This window comes from Arachis ipaensis, chromosome B03 (assembly GCF_000816755.2).
Source record: "Arachis ipaensis cultivar K30076 chromosome B03, Araip1.1, whole genome shotgun sequence".
Lineage (NCBI taxonomy): Eukaryota > Viridiplantae > Streptophyta > Magnoliopsida > Fabales > Fabaceae > Arachis > Arachis ipaensis.
Genome location: NC_029787.2, coordinates 93089715 through 93113366, shown reverse-complemented (window position 1 = coordinate 93113366; position 23652 = coordinate 93089715). Strand labels below are relative to the sequence as shown.

General features: G+C 37.8%; 1 protein-coding gene across 7 annotated transcripts; it reads right to left on the bottom strand.

The window, feature by feature from the left end:
• Positions 3770–7702, bottom strand: LOC107630706. Of its 7 annotated transcripts, XM_021119070.1 has the most exons (12): positions 7462–7699; positions 7130–7149; positions 7055–7087; positions 6687–6742; positions 6397–6601; positions 6177–6285; positions 5998–6080; positions 5479–5542; positions 5259–5376; positions 4891–5042; positions 4656–4767; positions 3770–4224 (listed from the first exon to the last, which is right to left on the bottom strand). In XM_021119070.1, the coding sequence occupies exons 5-11, from the start codon at positions 6519–6521 to the stop codon at positions 4684–4686; spliced, it is 735 nt and encodes a 244-aa protein (XP_020974729.1). In that variant the 5' UTR covers positions 6522–6601; positions 6687–6742; positions 7055–7087; positions 7130–7149; positions 7462–7699; the 3' UTR covers positions 3770–4224; positions 4656–4683. The 7 variants fall into 7 exon arrangements, with proteins under 7 accessions (XP_020974729.1, XP_020974732.1, XP_020974730.1 ...); XM_021119073.1 differs by lacking the exon at positions 7055–7087 and having other exon boundaries at positions 6397–6554; positions 7134–7201; positions 7462–7702; XM_021119071.1 differs by lacking the exon at positions 7055–7087 and having other exon boundaries at positions 7134–7201.

Sequence of the window (23652 nt, the reverse complement as noted above, 5' to 3'; positions counted from 1 at the left end):
GAAATTTGCGGCAGCCACAACCTCAGCTCCAAATCACTTTCTCAGCAACTACAACGACTCAGACTTAAGGGAAACAAGTAGCGGCAGCACCGGTGGTGGTTCCGGCAACAACAGCGCCATACCCATTGACCAGAAACCCCGACAGCGGCGGCGGCAGAAGAACGGCGACCTCAATGTGACTTCCCAGCGGCCAGAGGTGCAGTGGCTCTTGCGGCAGCGGTGAGCCACTCCAACAACCCCTTGTGCAAGCTCTCTTCCCCCGGCAGCGACCCAGACGACGACGACTCTCCATGGACGGCGGCGGGTCTTCGGCGGCGGTGCAGCTCCAGTGACGACGGTGCATGGCGGGACAGCGTTCCTCTCTTCCTCGAGCTCTCCCTCTCACTGGCGCTCAAGGACGACGGCGAGGGTGGCTTCAATGGCGGTGGTTGTAGCTCGCGACGACAGAGACGCTCCTCCGCGACGGTGCAGTTGGCAACGATGGGCATGAACGGCAGCAGCGACCTCCCTCTCTTCTCCGCGTCAGTGTAGGTGCGTGTGTGTGGGGATGAGCGACAGCGTGAGGGTGAGCAAGGGGAGTGCGTCCGTGAGTGTGTGTTTCTACGAAGAGGGTGTGTGAGGAAAGGGGGTGGGAGTTCAACGGCTAGTGAGGGATTGAGGGTTGAGAGAGAGTGTTTTTGTGTGATTAGGGTTAGGGAAAAAGTAAAGGAAGAGTGGCCCACAAATTTTTTTTTTGAGCTATTACATTTGGTATGGTAAAAAAAATGGGTTTGAGTTGGTCTTGAATTGAGAGCTGTGGTAAAATTGAGTTTTTAGTATTTTTAGTAAAAACAGATTTTTGGTGAACTTTGTCGGATCATAAATTGAGTCTCAGTTTTCAAAATTTGTTGAAATTTGCTTTACTTTAAAGTTCATGGAAAAATCTTTAAATGGATATAAAGTTTGTAGGAAATAGAATTTTGTAGAAGAAGTTATGATCATTCAAAGTTTTGGTGTCAAAATCTGAATTCTGTGCCTGCCGCAGAATTTGTGATTTCTGGTTTGTGTGTGCATGCACAGCCCTGTGCGCACTCACACCCCTGTGAGTTTTTGAACCTATGCGGACGCACAGCCTTGTGCGCATGCACACACAGGGGAAGGCTTGCTGATGAGAGCGCTAGCACAACCTATACGCACGCACACGTTGGAAGGTGCACTCTGTTGAGGGCATTCGCATGCCTTGTGCGGATGAACAGAGTTGAAATTTTTACTACCTGTGCGTACGCACACCTCTATGCGTACGCACACATTTTGAAAACTTTCATCGGCGTGCGCACGCATATCCTTGTGCGTACGCACATGTCCTGTTTTTCAACTAAAATCTTGTTTTTAACTGTTTCACCTTTCCAACAAGCTTGTAAACTTCTGTGACATTTATTTAAGACTTTTTGGCTTGTTTTTGGATGTTAATCATAGAGAAGGTCCTAGGTGGAATTATTTGGGTATTACCTTAAAAAGTTAGAGAACGGAGGTTTAGATTTCTGGTGTATTGAGGATGAGTTTGGTTGAGAGAGAAGGAAGAGTAGTGAACTTAGTGATTACTGACAATGAATTGAGAAACTGATGAACTAATGAGTTCGGAATGGAAATTATGAATGATTATGGTTGATGGGATGAGTATGAGCGGAAGTGTGCTATGAGCAGTGGCCTCTGAGATTGAATATGTGATTATGATATGCGTTGTTCTCTGTCGTAGGGGCTGTGGCAGTCTCATGCCTATGTTTAGATGTGAGGCTTGAAGCTGGGCTTCTCACTCATATTTATCGCTCAAGAGGACGGTGGTAGGGCACTCTCCCTCTAAACGTTTTCCTCTGAAAGGAGAAGGTGGTAGGGCACTCATCCCTCGGAATTTTCCTCCTGAGCATGGGTTTCTCTCTGGTTGCAAAGTGGTAGGGCACTAACCCATGGAATCATGCGGCATCCAGAGGAAGGTGGTAGGGCACTCTCCCTCGGAACGTTTCCCACTGAAAGGAGAAGGTGGTAGAACACTTATCCCTCGGAATTGTTCCTCCTAAGTATGCGCAACAGAGAGACTAATCCAGGAGTTGCCGTCCGGATTTTGTGTCGGGTTTGGCACTATAACCGACATGTGATATCACAGCCAATATGACAGGCATTCATCATATGCATCCACTATATGCTTGTTTGCTTTGATTACTTGAGTTTGCTAAAATGTATAACATGCCTACTTGCTTCTTGTATTACTTGCTATATTTGAATATTAACTGTGTATTATTTCCTTGTATTATTTGTGTTTGTCTGGTGCTGAGGAGGTTAGGTAGGTGGTGGCGATGGGATCGCACGGAGGTTAGGTTGGCGAAGGCTGTGGGATACAGCGGTGTGATTAGTACTAGTTTAGAAATTCTTTAAGTTTAGAAAAACCCTATTTATTGTGTATGGTTTACGTTAATTATTTTGTTTTAAGCTTGAATATCCGGTATCGATGTGAAGTTCTAGGATTGCCTTCGGTGTCCCGGAGCCTTACATCTTACACATTGGGCACTGTTACCATACTAAGAACCTGTAGGTTCTCATTCCATACTTTGTTGTTATTTTTCAGATGCAGGTCGCAACCCACCTCGGTGAGTTGCTTTGGTGGTGACAGAGTGGAGGATTTCTATCTTGTTTTTGAAGTCTTTTGAGTATTTTGTTTAAGATCTCTCACTTTTGTATTTATTTAGCCTAGAGGCTCACTTGAGAGAAAGTTTGTATAAGCTGTTTTACCTGTTTAAACTCAGTATGTCAGTATTTAACTAGTCGGCCTAAACTCCACGGGCTGCGGCTAGTATCTTATGATTATTATACTCTTATATAACTACATGTATCTTGTTGTCTTACATAGTGGATCTTGTCTTTTACGCTTGTAGCTTCGTGTGAACGTTCGCGCTTTGTAATTCCGTAATTGAGCTTATTTCTTCATCGGGCTTCTAGAATTATTATTTCTTTCTACGTATATTTAAGTATAATTTTTTAGGATTGTCATAATCTCTGATTAACCTTTGCTTTACGGCTAGGGGTAAGGCCTAGGGTAATTAGGGTGTTACAGAACTGGTCGGTCCAGTTTGGTTTTTAGAACTATGTTTTTATATATCTTCTTATGACAATTCTGAAACTCCTCTGATGAGACTATGTGGTTAGGTTCTCACTCCCTACAGATTTCTCTTTTCAGGACAAATAAGGAGTTTAAGGAGTTTCTTCTACGCCTCTAATTGTGTTGTATATATCTTAGTTATAATTTTTTTCTCGCCTTGTTATATATTTTTGTGAGATAGGAGTTGTGTGTAATGTCTGGTATATTTGTAAGTTACTTATATAAGAAGTCTTATATATATATATGAAGATTATGATTGAACTTGTTTATATATACATGTTTATAAAAAATAAACTTTCGATTTTTTTCAAAAAAAAAAAATACAGTTTCGAGTTAAAGACTCATATTTTATTATTAAGTATATAAAAGTCATCGTAATATCCTCACTATCAAAATGGCGCAGTCAGAAGCATGACATTCTGATATTATGGGTGTTACACTTGTCAATACTTTACATGCACGGCTTGATTTGGACAGAGCCAAGTAGAGAACCAGTCATTTACTATCCTCTCTCCTCATGGAACCAATACCATTTCCAACTGGTGGATAACGCCAACAAAAGAAGAGGACATGCGTATGGAAAAGAGGGACAAATAAAGACTAAATGAAGCTTCTAAATGTATTAATGAGATTCTTACATGAAAATGGGTGATTTTTACTTTTACTTTTTATGGTTTATTTTGAGATAGTGTGCAACTTAAATAATTATTTAGCAGAAAGCATCAGTTTGACAAAGTTATTTGGGTGAAGCTCTGAGTTGAAGTCATTGTCCGTGTACATAAATATTTCGAGAAAAATTGGTTCCCGTGTCAGATCATCCTTAGCTCCTAGACTTAGGCCACCAGTTACCGTTAGATGAGAATTGGCACGAGTGTCAGTCAACCACAAAGTGATAAAACTTGGGAAATTAAAGCAGAATAAGATATGGTCTAAACTGTCTCCGAATGTTGGCGAACAATATCAATCTCCATTCTGCCCTGCATTTTTCTGGAAGCAGAGTAGCTTACCAGATTGCCTTGTTTTTTAAATGATTTTCAAGGCCTCTTCTATTTTTACTGCCATCAATTACGCTCATTAAATTCAAGTTATATGCCCTGCAAATGCAATGCATTATTTTTACATATCAGCATCTCCGGTAAAGTGAAAAAGTCCGCCATTAATAGTTCATGACAAGAAAAGAGATATTTTCAGTGCATAATTAATCGCATTTGCACCACCTACTGCAAAGTTTTATCGTTCATTCTATGTTGTAGACACTGTATCACCAGCTTGAGTTCACAACGCAATTTAAGGTTAGGTCAACAATAATGGTTTTTCAGCTTTTGCGCTTAATACTTCGATCCTAAATCTAGTTTGCATACATTTGGAAGAGTCACTTGAAATTGAAGGGCTTAAGAACCTAATGGATCACTCAGTTGTCAGTTCCGGAATGAGCAGAACATGACAAATAAATCACTAGTATTCATTCAATTACTTGAAGCATTTCATTATATTAGTTGTCAGATCTCAGGCCAATCAAACTTACCAAACAAGGTATCTGACTATCCGTTATATTACATCTTAATCCAAACATTTGGAATTGATGTATCAGATTCCAATTTACAGTCAGTTTGAAGAGCTGATAACCAACAGTCCACCTGGAAAAGCAAAGGGAATACAGAACATATTTAGAATTTGGTAAAAAAAAAAAGTAACATCATGATGTGAACTATTTACAATCTATTCAGACTGAAATAGAAAATATCTTAACTAGGACACACCTGTATTTTAGAATTGCTTGAGCACTCATAACGTAATCCGAGCTGAGTCAAAATATAAAAGGCATATTGAATCTCATCATCACGTTTGAAACTTGGTAACCTCCCTACCTCAATGATGTCCGATAGAAGGGTTGAGTCCTGAGGACTTAGATCTGCAACTTTACCCTTGTGAATGAAATCCAGTCATATGAAAACTTGAGAACAGTATATTTTATTGAACCAACCATGTAAAAACAAGTTATTAATACATTAATCACATAAAAAAATGTATGTATTTATATCAAATCAAAAAAGTTATGAAGAAACTGGAAATTCTTAGGAAAACAGGAGATGAATAGAGAGAAAATGATTACAATTAACAACATTACCTGTACACAACAAATATAAGAATATACATTCTCCGTGGAGAACAACAAAGCGAGGAAGCCAATCATCTACTTCTGTATCATCTATAGGTGGAGGTTCGCCTGGTAGGGCTTCCCATCTCTGAAGATAAAGATGAAAAGCAAGTTGAAGCTACATTAGTAAAAAATCATGAAGTGCAAACCAAATAAAATGTAAATTGATGTGGGGCTAGACAGTCAGTACAGTTCGGATGTATAAGTAGCCAGATAGACGTGCTGACCGCAAAACTTCATCAACATGTTCCACTCTGTGAGAAACAAAAACATCCTCTATAGTTATTTACAGAAAATCACAGCAGATTTTATTAAGTCATGTAAGAATTCTCTATAGAATTGAGAGGATCAAGTATTCAAGTGGAGATTGAACACTGAATTTCACCAGTAACTCATTGTAGCAATTTCAACTTCAGTGAAGACCAGAGAGTAGAATAACTAGCGGCTTATGTATATTCTCAAGTGGAGAATGATGCAAGAAATGGAAATGGAACCTTTCTTATTACTCAAACAGTCACACATGTCTAGCTTCCAAAAATATATACTAGCAAATAAACTCCTATGTTTGTTTCTTTGATCAATGACAGTAAAGAAGGAGATAGCAAACTACAAGAAAGTTAACATAAGGCAAACTAGTAGTGACTTGACAATTATAAAAATACATTATGATGGCAAAGTCCATAACAGTCTAAAGTTGTGGATCACTCACCGAGCTTTCAAATGAGCTTCCCTCTCCTCTATAACAGTAAGTTCAGATCGAAGTGACTCTACTTCTGCAACAGTTAGCTCTACCTACAAATCATAAGTTTTGTGTTGGTAGGATAAAGTAGGACCTTCATCAATAACAAAAGAAGCAGTGAAGCACAGCACAACTGCTTTAAGTCGAACCTTCTCCTGACCTTCATTACTGGAAACCCATGAGAGCCGCCTCGGAGAAAACAAGCTCAACATCAAAGCCGTCTTTAATTTCCTTCGGGTCCGCAAATGGTGTGGGGACCTAAACAAAGCTAGCCTTAGTAACAACTTGCATAAAATAAACTCAAAAGAATCTTAATAACTTTCCAATTTTCATTTTCATGTATTCCTGCTTTCAATCAGGATAGAATACCTCGAGGATTGATCAGTTTGAGGTTCTGTAATAGACGATGATGTGTTTTCAGGAGATACTTGACTCGATGTTGGAACTTGAAAGTGATCAGGAATGATATTTAATTTTGCAGGACCATCATCCATGAAATGGACTTTCTTCCTGAAGGAAGGACAAGCCTATATTGGAGGAAGATAGCAACGGTAAGTTTGAAGGATGACTTATCCTGTAAAGTTAACAACACCAAGAAGTCAGAACAACAATGCAGCATAATGGCATCACTTTCTGTGGCTAGTCTTTAAGTTTCTAACCAGTTTGTTCAATTCAACAAATCATTGGAGAATGGTCCAGGCATCCAGCTGCAGCCCTGAATTGTGAAAATAAATAAATAAATAAATTTAAACAACATGTATATAGGAGTATATTCTTTTCATATTAACAAAGTAATGGAATGACATCAACTCTTTCCACTCAAAATCCAAGGATTCCGAGCATAAAGAATGCTAACAAGAAAAATGAATTGTTTGACAAGCCAAAATCAATCAGACTAATAAAATTGAAGACAGAAGCATGTTACATTGAGTTAAGACTTAAGAGCACTCTGATTTTGGAATATAAAATCCAAGCATTCTAGAAACATGATCGCTTGGAAGTAAAAATTTATAGTTCGAGAGCTGAAATCAGATGAATCATTCCATTGGATTTTCGACACTTGAAACAAATTTACATCCTGTTCTTGTTATTTATCTGACACTCACAATTCCCAAGCAGCTCCCGTGTGAAGACCAGATTATTAGGCATTTAATAACCTCATCTATTTGTGTCACTACTCAAACAGTCATACAAATGCAAATAATTAACCTAAAAAAAAAGAAGAGGTGAAGATGAAAAGGAACGCAGGGTGAGGAGCATGAAAAGTAGATCGGCATATATTTGGTGAATTTGTTCCGAAGTGAGGAAGGATCGGAGATAATATTAACAAGCAGTAGATCAATTAAATAGAACAAGCCGGAAAACAGATATAGCTGAGAACCGATAATAATAAAAATGAAGAAGTTGAAGGAAAGAGAAAGTTGGCGAGCACACCTGTGGCTTTGGCCTGTGGGGAGGGTGGAGAAAGGTTCGGAACGGATTTACGAAATTGAATGGAAGCTCAAGACGCGGGTGTTCGCGACGGTTGTTTAGTTTGCTGCCCTTACTTTCTTAATCTTAGCACTAACCGTCGTCTATCGCCCAATGATGACACTTTAATTAAACCCATCCTGTTCTTATATTGCTGCCAACTTAACACCAATTCCTATGTATTATCATTGTGCTACTGCTACTTATCACATCATACCACCACCAACGCAGTGAAGGCACCAACCATGTAACCCGTTGACTTTTCCCTTTACTTTGTTTTCTAGTTCTAGGGGAAAAAATTTTTATTTAAAAAATTTAAAATTTTAAAATATAACTTTTTAGAGATTTAAATTAATATTTTTTTTTGTATTTGTTTGTACTTAATTTTTTAGATTAGGTGGTTTCAAATAATAAGAAAGATGAATTTTTAAAATGGACGTTCTATATAATGAGAGAAAATAGACCATTTTAAATTACTATCGCATTCTATTTTAAATAATGGAAGAGATAAATTTTTTAGAATTGATGGTTGTAAATATAGGAAAATGAATAATTTTAAATCACTAGTTTCAAATAATGGGCGAGATAAATTTCTTAGATTGGATGGTGTTTCAAATGAATTTAGATCTTCTAAATTTTAGATTTTCACTTTAAAGGATAAAGTGAAATCTCTCACCATTGAATGCTTTCTCTCTCATGTTTTTTCTTAGTTCCACTTATGAAATAAATGGTGATAGATCATACTTTACCTTTTAAAGTAAAATTTAAAATTTAGAGAATCCGAATCCGTTTCAAATAATGGAGGAAGATGAGCTATATCAGACGCGCACGCGTCTCATATAACGTAAACCTTGTTCTTTTCTCGCGTTTTCCTTCTTCTTCTTCAACCTAATAAAATTCGTCGTTCTCCTCTGTTCGCATTTTTCTTCTCTGCTCGCATTCTTCATTATTGATCTGCATTGAATTCAACGTAATAAGCTCCGTCGTTCTTCTTCTTCTTCGTTTTCTTCTTCGATCTACACTTCTAAATGGAAACAATGAATGATTCAACTTCAAATCAGTTGAATGAGGTTATTACGTTGAGACAGCTACTCAGCTAGGAAATAATTGCTGCATGCTATCACAATAATCTTAAACACTGAATAAAGAAAAAGGAGGCCACCGAACCGAACAACATTCATTTGGTGAATCAAAATCACAAAGGCCACCGAATCGAACGATGTTCATGTGGTGAATAAATGGTGATCAACTTTCAATCAACAAGAATAGTATTTCTCCTCCTCTTCCTCCTCCTCCTTCTTCTTTCAAATTCGCGCACGTAGGTTCTTCTTCTGCTTCTGCTTTTGCTTCTTCACCAACAACACCAACATTTTGCTCGGTTAAGTGGAATTGCTCATTTTGATTCACTTGATTGTTAAAGTATTGAGTTGAGTCCTTGTGCATTCAGAAATATTTTTCTTACTGATTAAATGTTTATCATGTTTTATTCAACACATGATTAGTGTTCGGTTCAGTGGTGTTGGTCATTTTGGTTCACATGATTGTTATGTGTTCAGTTGACTTCTTTTGCATGAAAAAATGCTATTCTTGATGATTGAATGTTTATGACGTTTTATTCAGCACATGAATGTTGCTCAGTTCAGTGGAGTTGCTCATTTTGATTTACTTGATTGTTAGTGTGTTTAATTGAGTCCTTGTGCATGTAGAAATATTTTCTTTGATGATTAAATGTTTATGATGTTTTATTCAGCACATGAATGATGTTCGGTTCAATGGAGTTGGCCATTTCGGTTCATTTCTGTTTTGTACAATTTAAAACTCTTCCTCATCACCTTCTACTGCTTCTTCACCAGAGAGAGAAAGAGAAAAAGACAAAAAAAAATACAGCAGCAATAACAACAAAAGAATAAAGATAAGGAGAAAACACGTGAAGACGAATGAATGCGAAAAAGAAGGAGGAGAATGAGGAGGAGGAGGAAGGCAAATATCTGTTGCTGTTTTCGTTCGTTTCTGGTTGTTTCTTGCCAAATCTTCTCGCGATTCTTCTCCAGTAGTGATTTTCGTAGAGAACGTGACTGAAGTTTGAGTGATTTTGAGAGAGATTCGAAGAGAAGGAGCAGTTTTGTGTTGAGGAAGAAGTAACATTTTTTCATAATGAGCACGAAATAACAAAGGGTTTTCGAGCGCGTGTTTTCACTCGTCATTAATGTGCTATTTGGACTTAGGCCAACTTGGTTACATAGTTACATGGATGTGTAGCGTGCCCATACTTATAAATAACCATACGAGTATGAGTATATTTATTTTATTAGATTAAATTAAATCGTTAATTTAAATTATATTCATCTAAATTTTAAATTAAAAATTTTGTAATTTAAAAAATTTAAATCGTTATTTTTTTTCAAATCAAATATTTAATTAACTATACAAATAAAATAATACGAGTACGTAATATTATAGTTAAATCGTTATAATAATACACATATCCCGAATATATCGACATTAAATGCATTAAGCTCATAACCAAATATTGGGTATTCGAGATTTTTTTTTAACTTCTATCATATCTCACAGAATATCCAATTTGTATTTTTAATGTTTCTTTTTTTGCATCGAAATGTGTACACGTTTTTAAAATCATAAATATTACACGTTTCGATAAATATTTTATTTAATAATTATATCATTTTAAAATAAATTTTTTCTACACATTTCCAAATACAAATAAATTATCATATAACCATTTTTCAACTAAAATATTTAAATAAAATTAATGGTGTTCCTATTGAAGAAAAATGTTATAGCAAATTATTTTGGACCTGGCATCTAGGGCTTAAATGGCCTAACGATGATTCAATTACTGGGTCCGAATCGTTCATATGGCCCAAAACAGGCTAGAGGACCAGAAATCATTAACTAATATTTAAATTTAAATATCTCTCTTATCTTAGCAAACAAGATAAGATAAGATAACCAGACAAACTATATAAAGGGAGTTAGAACTCTCTCAGGTACTTTACACACTCCTAACCTACACCTATACCTTTTAGACCCATTCTGATTTGAGCATTGGAGTGTCTTTGTAGATACCACCCATCGCCACTCCTGAGGTTTGATCACGTTATCACCAAGACCAGTGAGTCCCCGATCCATCCTTCAATTCGTACCAGCGAAGTCTTGTACATTGGCGCTGTCTTTGGAGACTTGCAAAACCTTAGCAGCATGACGGACGAACACAAAGAGCGATTCTCGAACCACCACCACAAACTAGATCCACCGAATTCCCCCCAGCACATGAGCCCCGAAATGATGACTACCCCCCAGCCCACGGAAGGATAACCAGGATCGTCACAGAGAGACGACCGCCGATCTGGCAGGGCTAGAGCAATCGACGGCCTTGGAGAACAGGTGAACTGAATAATTCAAGAGCTGAACCAGCGAGTGCAAACCCTAGAAGGCCGGGCCGCGTCTAAGGAATGGTACTAAACAGAATGCACAAGTAAAGTGGTCTCTCAGACCGTGTCACGAAGAGAGGCAAGACAAGAGAGGTTGCCAAACCAACATCACAGCAAGTGCAGGAACCGCAGCAAATTCTAAGAACCCAAACGCCACCATGATGAAGATGAAAGGAGATACCAGAATGATTCCAAGCGAAGAAGGAGCAAACATGTGATGATGGGAGCTGCCCCATTCACTGAGAAAATCCTGAAGGCTAAGTTACCAACGGGTTTCGACAAACCAATTAACATGAGGGACGATGGTACCAAGGACCCTCAGAAGCACCTAACGGCCTTTGAGGCTAGGATGAACCTAGAGGGAGTAGCCAACGTAGTTCAATGTAGGGCCTTGTTGGTAACGCTAGTCGGCCCAACAATCAAGTGGTTCAACACCCTCCGGAACGGCCCCGTATCCTATTTTGGCAACATCTCCGAGAAATTCACGCCATAATTTACCAGAAGGATCACAAAGGCGAAGTACCCGATCAGCCTAGTCGGAGTCACTCAATGACCAGACGAACTCCCAAGGAAATACCTAGACAGTTTTAATGATGAGTGCTTGAAGGTCGACGGACTGACCGGCTCAGTGGCTAGCCTATGCCTAACTAACGACCTAATGAATGAAGATTTAGGGGAGGCCTTCTTCGCCCTCCACCTAAGCTGCGCAGGAAAAGCCCAAAGCCAATCCCAGGGAACAGTGAAGCTTCATAGGGTCTTTCTGTCCAGGTGGAGGTAGTCCGCAAGTTCTTTCTATTAATACTTCTATATTAATACTTATAATATAAAAGGATTAATCGTAGAAATTAGTCGTATAAATAGAATAAATAAATAGAATAGTATTGAATAGTATTCAATTTGAGAAGAGAATCTTTATAGAGGATTTCGAATAGATTCGAAATTTAATAGATTAATAAAATCTATAAATCTGAATATATTACTCCTATTGAATATTCAAATTCATTTTTCTATTACTATCTTTTTTATTTTTTGAAAAAATACCTCACAACCAAACCGGTCTCGACTATGCATGAAATCCAGAACGTGGCAAGGGAGTACATAAACGACGAAGAAGTGAGTCAAGTCGTGGCAGCCAATAAACGGCACCTTGGTAACACGGCTCCACGGAATAATCCGCTGCCCAAAGAAACCCCAAAGGAGCATTTCAAAACCACTGCCCCAACCGACTGCCCAGAGTGGGAAAATTCACAGACTATACCCCTCTGTCGGCCCCGATCATCGAGATCTACCACCAGATAGCAGGGGGCATCCTCCCAAAGGCTAGACAATTGAAAGAACGCATAGGCAGAAGCAAAAGTGTAACGACCCAACTTCTGGCACATCATGATCATACTAAAAGTAAGGTATTATTGACCTATTTTCCTTTATTATCTATTTAATATTGAGTCTTTATATTAATATGGCGTTCCAATTTTAAGAAAAACTCCAGAAAATTTTGTTTTTATTAATTAAAATCATATATCAAAGATTTACAAGTAATAATAATCACATAAATACTAATAATAATAAAAATTATACAAAAAATCAAATAAAACTCATATACGACACATGTCTCTTTGTAACGAAATAAGAATCTAAAATAACAATTGACGAAGGAAAAGAACTCTACAACCACGAATATACTCGTAATAAAATTTTGTTACTCGTTCACAACTCTGTAATAAGTCTTCGCACCTGTAATTAAAGGGGTTGGATAATTTGGGGTGAAAGAAACCACACGTTCTCAGTAGAAAATACGAATGCGGTAAAAGTAAAGAATAAAATGCAAATAATTAACTTACTCAAGAAAACTATTTTTATCAAACCTTTGAAAATGCTTTTAGTTTTACTTTAGATTATTAATTACTTTATTGAAATTCCAAACTTAAAACAGACCTCAATCACAAAATTAGTCATGTTAACCATCTCTCAGTCACAGTTAATTCTCAATCACAACATCAATTCTTAGTCATCTTAGTATATCCAGAAACTAATAGCACAAGTAAGAGACTCAAATCAACACACAAACAAGTCGCAATGAAACAAATAGCACAATCACAAGAAAATAAAATAAGCAAACACAATCAAATGTAGATGGACAAATAAGGATGATGCATGTCTAGTCCTATGCAGGCCACGAGCTCATGTGTCAGTTAACTACCCGCAACCCACATTATCTAGGAACAACTCCTAGATATGATTTTCCGTTGCTTCAGTTGCATACTAGTCTTATGGCCGAAGTCACATTAGTTGACTTGAATATGCTTACCCTTAGAAAATAGTTCCCATTGCATCAGTTGCATACCAGTCTTATCGCCGAAGCCACATCAGTTGACTTTAATATGCGTACCCCCGGAACATAATTTTCAATTGTGGGCATCCCCACTCACATTTCATTTTCCTTTTTGTAAACCTTTTTCAGATTCTTGCTCTGTTTCACTTCCTTAGACACTCCTTTCAGTTACGAGTTCTCAATTTCTATCTCTGGTTATAAGATAGCTTTGCTCTTTTTAAAGCTCAATTTTTAGTTCTCTATTCTTCTTTCCCTTTTTAATTCTTAACATTTTTCCTTAAAATTTCTTTAACTTCCTTAGGCATTCTTTCAAGCAACTTTCAAACACTTTAAGCTTAATCTAACACTTTAAAAGAGTATGTACTTTTCAATTGTATAAACAACTAACAACCATCATCAAAAGCCCCTAAATATTCATTTTCAGTTATCAAACATCAAATTCATCAATTAGTCATCAAAGTTAATCATAATCTATTTGCAATTACTTATTTAACTTTATTGGCATTCATCAATTAAAACTGTTAATTTTAGAAACATATCCCCTACCTCGATGCCACATTTAGGAGAAATCGGAGATGTAATTGTTGCGGTAGTGGCTGAGCAAACAAGAACAATAGCTTCAACATCCACCGGCGTTGACAACAACAGCTCTAGCAATGAAGGGAAGCCTCAACAGTAGCTGAACAGTGGCAGAACGCGAAGTAGGATCCTCAATAGTGGCAAGATGGCTCCACCCAGCTTCTGCGATGTTATCTTTGAGCTCCACGGTGACATGCTTAATTGATGACAACTTGAGGCACCAGCGGTGGCAGGAATGGTCTCTAGGGGCAACGGCGGTACTGGGGGTTTCGATGACGGTCATGACTGGTAGTGGCGTGCTTGGCGGTGAGGAGGCAGCTCCCTCCTCCATCGCATGCTTCCTTCTCCTCGCGCATTACTCTCTCTCGCGTCGGGTTTCTCGGCGACGGGCCTGACCATGGCAACGGCGACAGCAAATTGACAACGTCACAGGAAGCTTCACGACGGCATCGACGATAAAGGGATAAAGGTAAAATAGGTATTTTGATAAAATTGGAGGGCAGAATAATAATTTTAAAACCAAATGTACTCCATTAAAAGTATTTAAGAACACTATTTATCAATAGATCGTTGAGTTCAAATAATTATTTATAATTTAAATCATAAAATGAACATATTAATCACATTTTATAAAGTACAATTTAAATCCAAAATATCAATTATCTAAATTAAGTCATATAACTTTTTATCATTTTTCCATTACCAGAATTTTAATTTCAAATTATATAAAATAACTAATCATAATAAAATTATACAAGAATATTAATTAACTTAACTCCAAATATTCATAAAACTAATTTAATTGCTCTTAATAAATTAATTTATAAAAATAAAGACTTCAAATTAATAATAAGTCATAACTTATTCATAAAAGAACTTACTTAAATTAAATTACCTCCTTTGCTTCGTTCTTTCAACTTCATCATTTTCCTGAATTTTTTAGCAAAAAGAATAAACTCGTCATCAGATAAATTATTACTGGATTCATCATCCAAGGACTCAGTGAAGGATTTGAGAGCAATTCCTTTCTTTTTTGTCTCATTTTTTAAGTAAGTGGTTTCAAAAGCAAGTAAATATCCTCTCATATTATCATATGTCATTTGATCAATGCCACTGCTCTTAACTATAACTATAGCCTTAGTTTCCCACTCTTTAGTGAAACTTCTCGGAACTTTTCTTACTAGCACAGGTTTAGGGTGAGTAATCCCTATAGCATATAAGCCATTGATGATGACGTTGAATCTTTCAAATATTTCATCAATAATCTCTCCTTCTTTTATAGAGAATATTTCGTATTCTTTACTCAGCATGTCTATTCTGGTCTGCTTAACTTGGGTAGTGCCTTTATGGGTGACTTGGAGCTCGTCCTAGATTTTCTTTGCTATTTTGCATCTTGATACCTTTCGGTACTCTTCGAAGCTGATTGCACTGTTGAGGATGTTGACAGCTTTAGCACTGAGCTCAATCTTCTTCTTATTCTCATTATTCCATTCGGCCTCAGCCTTGGGAACAACTACACCATTAGCTCCTGTTTTTTTTGGGACTTGTGGACCGTTTAAGATGATCTTTGATATAAGTGTTTTTGTTGGTTAGAAATTTTCACAAAATAATTCCGTTGCTAGTATAGTTCCAAACCGACTAACAACACACAATCAAATTTTAAATATTATGGTTGTCACAAGTACAAACCCCAATAAGAATTAACTGAAGTATTCAAACCTCGGGTCGTCTTACAAGGAATTGTAATGAAGTGATCAATTATTGGCTATGAAGGATCACAGGAGGTTTGATTGATAAAAGGGGCAAGAAAGTAAATGGCAAGAAAAGTAAAGCAAACAACTAAATAAAGAAAATAATAAAGAGAGACATTCATGGAAATGATTGAGAATATAGGCTTTCTATCCTAGTCATCAATTATCATACAATGATTAACAAGAGTTTATCTTATTTCGTCATCCCTAACATCGGAAGAAGGTACAATATTATCTTCTCACGAGAGAAGTCAAATAAGACTAGTTAATCTCAATCCAAAAGTCCTAATCAACTCGCTAATTGAATTAGCAAGAGATTAGAGTCAATGGAAACAATATTAACTAACAACTCTAGATCACTAATCTAAATTGGGTATTAATGACTCAAGAGCACCTAATTTCTCTTTCCAAGTCAAGAATGCTCAAAAAGCTACTCTAACATCCAACCAAGCATTTTGTCAAACACTTGGAAGGCATAAAAGGAAAGTATAATAAAAGTGCGAGAATAATAATTCTAACAACTACAAATTGCAAGGAAATTAACACCAACAACTCAAGAAAGCAATAAAAGACATGGAAATATAAATTGCATTAAAAGCAAAATCCAAATCCAACAAAAGTGTATCAACATAAAAGAGGCATAAAAGAGAAATTAACAAAAGAACTAAGGGAAATAAAGACAATAAAATAATAAATTGTAAAGAAAACAAGATAAAAACAAGAATTAAAACCTAGATCTAAGATGCAATTAACCTAAGAACCCTAGTTCTAGAGAGAAGAGAGAGCTTCTCTCTCTAGAAAACTAGCCTACATGATGCTAACCTAAAACTAATTTCTTCCCTCCTTGTCCAAGCTTGAATTCTGCATGAAATACCCTAAGAAACGAGTTGGATTTGAACCTGGGAAGCTCAGAAATCGCCCCCAGCGAATTCACTTTAAGTGAGTCACATGCCACCTGTCACGCATGCGCGTGGATGACGCGTGCGCGTCTGATAAACCCATATTTCATGAGTTCTTTTGTGCTTAATTTGAGTGATTTATACAATCCTTCACCTGCTTATTCACATTAATTACATGATTTTACTTTCCCTTCCTTATTATGTCATATTGTGAAAAACATGTTTCCTAAGCTTTAAAAATTAATTATTTTAATTACCTTTATTTCCATTCGATGCCGTGATTAGTGTGTTGAGTAGTTTCAGATTTTCTAAGGCAGAATGACTTAAAGGATGGAAAAGAAAATATACAAAATAGGAAGGAGAAGGCAAAACAGAGCTTTAAGGAAACTGGTATCCATGCGACCGCATGGACGAAGCGATCACGTGCCAGAAGCGAAGATGTAGCGACACGGCCGCATGACTGACGCGACCACGTGCCTTAAGCAGAACGCACATGACGCGGTCGCATGACTGACGCGACCGCGTGGCAAGGAAAAGCTCCGAATTACGCGACCGCGTGACCCACGCGGACACGTGACAGAGGCAACGTATCAAAATTTACAGAATGCACCCCCAGCGATTTCTGAAGCCCTTTTTGGCCCAGATCCAAGTACAGACAGCATAGACCAGAGGTTATAAAGTGTGGGAATGCACCCATTCAAAGAGAGCTCGCATATTTTATTTTTCAATGATTTAGATTTAGTTGAGAGGGAGATCTTCTCCTCTCTTTCTTTTAGGATTAGGATTTAGGATTTCTTCTTGCTTTAAGAGTGACTCTCAATCCAGGTTTTACATTCCTTTGTTTTAGCTTCCTTTTACTTTTATTTATTCCAGCACTTGAATTGGTCAGTGAATTTATGAATTTCATCCATGTTATAGATTGTTATCTGAATTAATAATATTTGAGGTATTTTCAGTTTATGATTGTTCTCTTTGATTTAAGTTACCATTGCTTCCCATCTAAGGATATTTTTATTATTCCAGCAATTTTACTTTTTCCCCTTTTGGTCCTGGTTAAGAATTCAGTAACTCAACAGTTATTAAACTCAACATAATTGATAATCATTATCTTGCTAATTGAGCTGAACTTAAATAATCCCTACCTTTTCTTAGGAAATAAATAGGATTCAAAGGTCAATTTAATTAGTCCCTTGACTTTCCGTTGCCCTAGTACAGGTTGATCAAGTGGAGTTTAGATTCAACTTTCATTATAGTTGAGAGAAATAACTACGTTGGACCTCCAACTTCTCTTACCTTGCCAAAAGTTTACTTTACAGTATTTATTTATTTTAATTGCCCTTTATACTTTACTTGTCATTCAAATTACTTGCTTCTCACCTTTTAAACCCCGCTTACAACCTTTATAGCCAATAATAAGAACATAGCTCCTCACAGTTCCTTGAGAAGACGACCCGAGGTTTGAATACTCGGTTAACAATTTTTAAAGGGGTTTGTTACTTGTGACACCCAAAACATTTGTACGAAGGGATTTTTGTCGGTTTGGAGACTATATCTACAACGCAACTGTTTCTATGAATCTCTTTACTGGTAAAAATCCTAACGTCAAAATGGCGCTGTTGCCGGGGAACTGCTAACGTGTGCCTTATTATTGGTTATTGTAAATATTTTTCTTTTGCTTGTTTATTTAATTTTGTTTTTCCTTTTTAACTTTAGCAGGAATGTGCATCAAGGTCAGACCAATCAAGGATGGTTGGGACCAAGAGGATCTAATAAACCCTTTTGGCAGTAACACCCTCCGAGATATCTTGGACAAAGACCATTCTACAGTGCAAACCCAGCTGAAAGACATGGTGGACAACCTTGTAACTACCAACAAGCCCCACCCCGTGCATGTAAACCATCCTTTCAGCATAACCTCGAACCACCACACTCACAAGCTTCTCTTCACCATTCGCCACCATATGATCCTTCCTTACCCCAATACCAATCCAATCGCTCCCAATCACCACCACTTTCCTTTGTATCATGTCCAAGTCCAGCAACCCGAGAAGTAGAGGATCGCCTAAAGGAAACAGTAATTAAATTTCAAACAACCATTCAACAATTGGAGCAAGCGATAATTCAATGGGCTTCTAGGCGCTCAAATATACAAGGATCAGCCACAGCTCTATGTGGACAGCCCAATGAAGAGCAGAGCATGAAGGAATTGCCAGAAATTCCAGTGGACAAGACAGAGCATGAATTTGTACTAGAACAATTAGAAGAAGCTGTCATTGTTTAAGAAGAAGAGTTGGTTGAAGACCTAGGAGATGCTGAACTTCCATGGGAATCCAGAATTGAGGAAAACTCCATCCAGGATACTACAGTTGATGCTAAGGAGGATACTGTACAATCTCCAAGGCAAGTCGTTTATAAGGAATCAGACGGAATAATCCAAGAAGCAAATTCAGAGCTGGTGCACAAGGTTCAATAAGGTTCCACGCTTCACTTCGAAGTACACGGATTGGTATCATGCTCAATTACATGGATCACGGAAAACGTTTGGTCACCAAGGTGAAATTCTACTTTTTAACCCGCCCGAATGGAAACATGTAGACCAAGACGGAGGCGGATTTAAAAGCAAGGCTTGGGATCCTGGACTCTATCCTGACATTCGTCGTCCCGGGAATCTGAAAATCTATTTGGAGCTGCTCAGAAGCTTTGCATGCTTGGTTTGGGACCCTGGAGGCTATTGGCATTTCAAGCACTGGTAGAGATTTTTAGACGAATTTAAACATAAGCCACCAGAACAGGATACTCCTCCAATGTCCAACTTAAGGACTTTAACTAAAAGTGCTAGGTGGGAGACAACCCACCATGGTATGGTCGCTTCTTTTTCAATTTATTTCTTGTTAATTGCTTTCATTTTTCCTTTTTCATTTTAATTTATTAAACCTGGAATCATGCATAGCATTCATGTTAATCATTGCATTCTGCATTTTTCATGCATATATATATATATATATATATATAAAGGGGTGCACAACGCGACCGCATGCCCCATGCGATCGCGTCATATTGCGAGAAACACCACCCACGCGACCGCATGACCCACGCGGCCGCGTGATATATATATCGGCGTAAGGATCCAACGAATAGAAAGTTAGGCTGGAATCGTGCGGCCCTTGTGCGTTTCGCACAAATTGGCCCACGCGATCGCATGCCCCATGCGATCGCATCACTTGCACAATACCAATCCCACGCGACCGCGTGAGCGACGCGATCGCGTCGCATGGATTGCACATCACCCCAAAAGGAGACAGAGAGTTGCGCTAAAACGGCACTGGAGTCGTGCGTTTAGCACGAATTCCAGCGACGCGATCGCGCGACCCACGCGATCGCGTCACCCTTCTTTCCCCCTCTCATGCAATCGCATTACTCCCATTTTCACCCCAACCATGCGACCGCGTACCCCACGCGGCCGCGTGGATTCGAAAATATAACCCCCAGCCACGCGAACCCTATCAGTCGCGCAGCCCCCCCACCCCCAACCCTCTTCTCCCTCTCTGCTTCTTCTTCCTCCCTCTTCCTCCACTGCTGCACCACCTACCCCTGCTACCACCACTGCACCTCCACCTGCCACAGAGCCCGTCTATCATCTGGTGCACCGCTTGTTTCGACGACTCGACCAGATGGAGCATCGCAACAAGCGGCACTATGAGCACCTAAAGCTGATGGTACGATCCGGTGACATCCCCTCCGAGCCTGACACACCGTCCGAGGCATCTGAGGAGGATGCGGATGCGCCCGAGGCAGAGACCCATCCCCAGGGAGAGGCAGCGCCGGCCGCACCACAGGCAGCGGTCCCACATCAGATTGAGGCTGCAGATCTTGAGATCCCGATCCAGTCAGCACCTCCTCCACAGCAGCCAGACCCTCAGCCCACCACCACTGAGACTCCAGCTACCATCCCTACCAGTGATGACACCCTTTCACACCCGACTTGATTGAGCATCGGGGACGATGCTTCCTTTTAAGTGTGGGGAGGTCGCCATCTCTGGCATTTATTTTGGTGAACCACTACATCTTTTTTCTTTTATTTTGGATATTTTTCTGTATTTTTCTTTTTACTGTTATTCTCTGAGTACTTATACATTGCTCTTATGTATTTTTACTCTATTTTCTGCATGTTGCATCTTTAGTTCATAGTTTAGCCATTTAGTTTATTTTAGTTATTTAGTTTAGTTTGTAATTCTGATTTATTAGTGGATTAATTAGTATAGCTTACCCTTTTTAGCATAAGATAGTATAGTTTAAATTGAAAAATATAAAAAGGAAGTAAGCTAGGAAATTGAACATATCAGACTTAAATCCATAAACCTTGTATATAGCATTACATGATGTAGTTAAGCTGACAACATTTCATCAAGGAGGAACATTAAAACTTTAAAAGCTACCCTAAATAATTTTTTTATGAGAATAATGGGAATTTTTAACTAAACCTGCATACAATATATAAATGATATATGATGCTTGAGTTAGAGAACACACAGCCTGTGAGTCTTGAGCTTAATTGTATGGTTGCATTCAAACCATAATTTCATTCCTGTGTGTTTCATTTCTTTTTATTCTGATGTTCTTTCCTTTGCTTTAATCTATATGTCCAATTATAGAATATAGAATAGATACATACCAAGAGAATGATTGAGGCCATCATTTCATTTCAGCTCACTTACCCCAAATTAGCCTACCTTTTACATCACCCTTGTTAGCCCCCTTGAGCCTTTTAAAACCCCTTTATTCTATTTAGCCAAATTACTAGCCTTAAGCAGAAAAACAAAAGAAAACCCCAAGTGAATCCTCGGTTAGCTTAAGATAGAAAATCATGAATAGAGTTAAATGTGGGAAACCTTTTGGGAACATGGATGATAGAAACAAAAGGGTAGAGAAATTAAAAGAAATAAAATAAATTTGGGAAGCATGCTCATGAGAAAATCAAAGTGATTTAATTGCCATGTGCCTTGAAAAAAAAATTTTTAATAAAAGGGGATACAAAAGAAATTCCCCAATGCAAAATAAAAGCAATGCACATGGAATAGAAAAAAAAATAAAAAGTGAAACATGAGCATGTAACAATAAGTGGGATAATATGGGAAAATAGGTAAAGAGATTTTTGTTTTACTAAATATGTATGTTAGGTGAGATCTTAGTCTAATTAAGGATTCACTTATTAGCTCACTTGACCCTATACATAAATCCTTACCTTTACCTTGACCACATTACAACCTCAATTAAAGACCTCATGACTTTTTGGTATAACTATATTCTATAATTGTTGATTGGTTAAGATGAAGAACAAAGCTGTAGAAAGTAAGAATAAAAAGAAAAATAGAGTGAATAAACCCAATAAACACTGAGTGACTAGAGAGTAAACACAAAATCCAGTGAGGGTTCAGTAACTCATCAACATATATCTGTGCTTAAATTTACTAATTGTTTTGCAAGTTTGTACAATGTTTTCTTTCCCATCTCATTTGCTAAAATGCTTTATTATTTAACGGTTGGCTATATATATATACATGACTCCTTAAAAATGTGAATTAACTTGACTACATGTAAGCTTTATATATGAGTGAATAATTTAGAGTTGCATGATGCATCATTCATTTAGGTAGTTGCATTTAAATTAGGTTGCATTGCATGACATTCCATCACTTTAACCTTAATTATTTACCTTGGATTTAGCATGAGGACATGCTAGTGTTTAAGTGTGAGGAGGTTAATAAACCCATATTTCATGAGTTCTTTTGTGCTTAATTTGAGTGATTTAATCCCTCACCCACTTATTTATATTAATTGCATGGTTTTACTTTCCCTTCCTTATTATGTCATATTGTGAAAAACATGTTTCCTAAGCTTTAAAAATTAATTATTTTAATTACCTTTATTTCCATTCGATGCCGTGATTAGTGTGTTGAGTAGTTTCAAATTTTCTAAGGCAGAATGACTTAAAGGATGGAAAAGGAAACATACAAAATAGGAAGGAGAAGGCAAAACGGAGCTTTAAGGAGTCTGGTATCCATGCGACCGCATGGACGAAGTGATCGCGTGCCAGAAGCGAAGATGTAGCTATGCGGCAGCATGACTGACGCGACCGCGTGGCAAGGAAAAGCTCCGAATGACGCGACCGCGTGACCCACGCGGACGCGTGACAGAGGCCACATATCAGAATTTACAGAATGCGCCCCCAGCGATTTCTGAAGCCCTTTTTGGCCCAGATCCAAGTACAGACAGCATAGACCAGATGTTATAAATTGTGGGAATGCACCCATTCAAAGAGAGCTCACATATTTTATTTTTCAATGATTTAGATTTAGTTGAGAGGGAGATCTTCTCCTCTCTCTCTCTTTTAGGATTAGGATTTAGGATTTCTTCTTGCTTTAAGAGTGACTCTCAATCCAGGTTTTACGTTCCTTTGTTTTAGCTTTCTTTTACTTTTATTTATTCCAGCACTTAAATTGGTCAGTGAATTTATGAATTTCATCCATGTTATAGATTGTTATCTGAATTAATAATATTTGAGGTATTTTCAGTTTATGATTGTTCTCTTTGATTTAAGTTACCATTGCTTCCCATCTAAGGATATTTTTATTATTCCAGCAATTTTACTTTTTCCCTTTTTGGTCCTGGTTAAGAATTCAGTAACTCAACAGTTATTAAACTCAATATAATTGATAATCGTTATCTTGCTAATTGAGCTGAACTTAAATAATCCCTACCTTTTCTTAGGAAATAAATAGGATTCAAAGGTCAATTTAATTAGTCCCTTGACTTTCCGTTGCCCTAGTACAGGTTGATCAAGTGGAGTTTAGATTCAACTTTCATTATAGTTGAGAGAAATAACTACGTTGGACCTCCAACTTCTCTTACCTTGCCAAAAGTTTGCTTTACAGTATTTATTTATTTTAATTGCCCTTTACTTTACTTGTCATTCAAATTACTTACTTCTCAGCTTTTAAACCCCGCTTACAACCTTTATAGCGAATAATAAGAACATACCTCCTCGCAGTTCCTTGAGAAGATGACCCGAGGTTTGAATACTCGGTTAACAATTTTTAAAGGGGTTTGTTACTTGTGACACCCAAAACGTTTGTACGAAG

Coding starts and splice junctions, on each gene's coding strand:
- LOC107630706 (XM_021119073.1), bottom strand. CDS start 6,521: ATGGATGATGGTCCTGCAAAATTAAATATCATTCCTGATCACTTTCAA. Junction 6,081..6,176: donor GTAATGAAGGTCAGGAGAAG/GTTCGACTTAAA, acceptor TATGATTTGTAG/GTAGAGCTAACTGTTGCAGA. Junction 4,768..4,890: donor CAAGCAATTCTAAAATACAG/GTGTGTCCTAGT, acceptor TTGCTTTTCCAG/GTGGACTGTTGGTTATCAGC.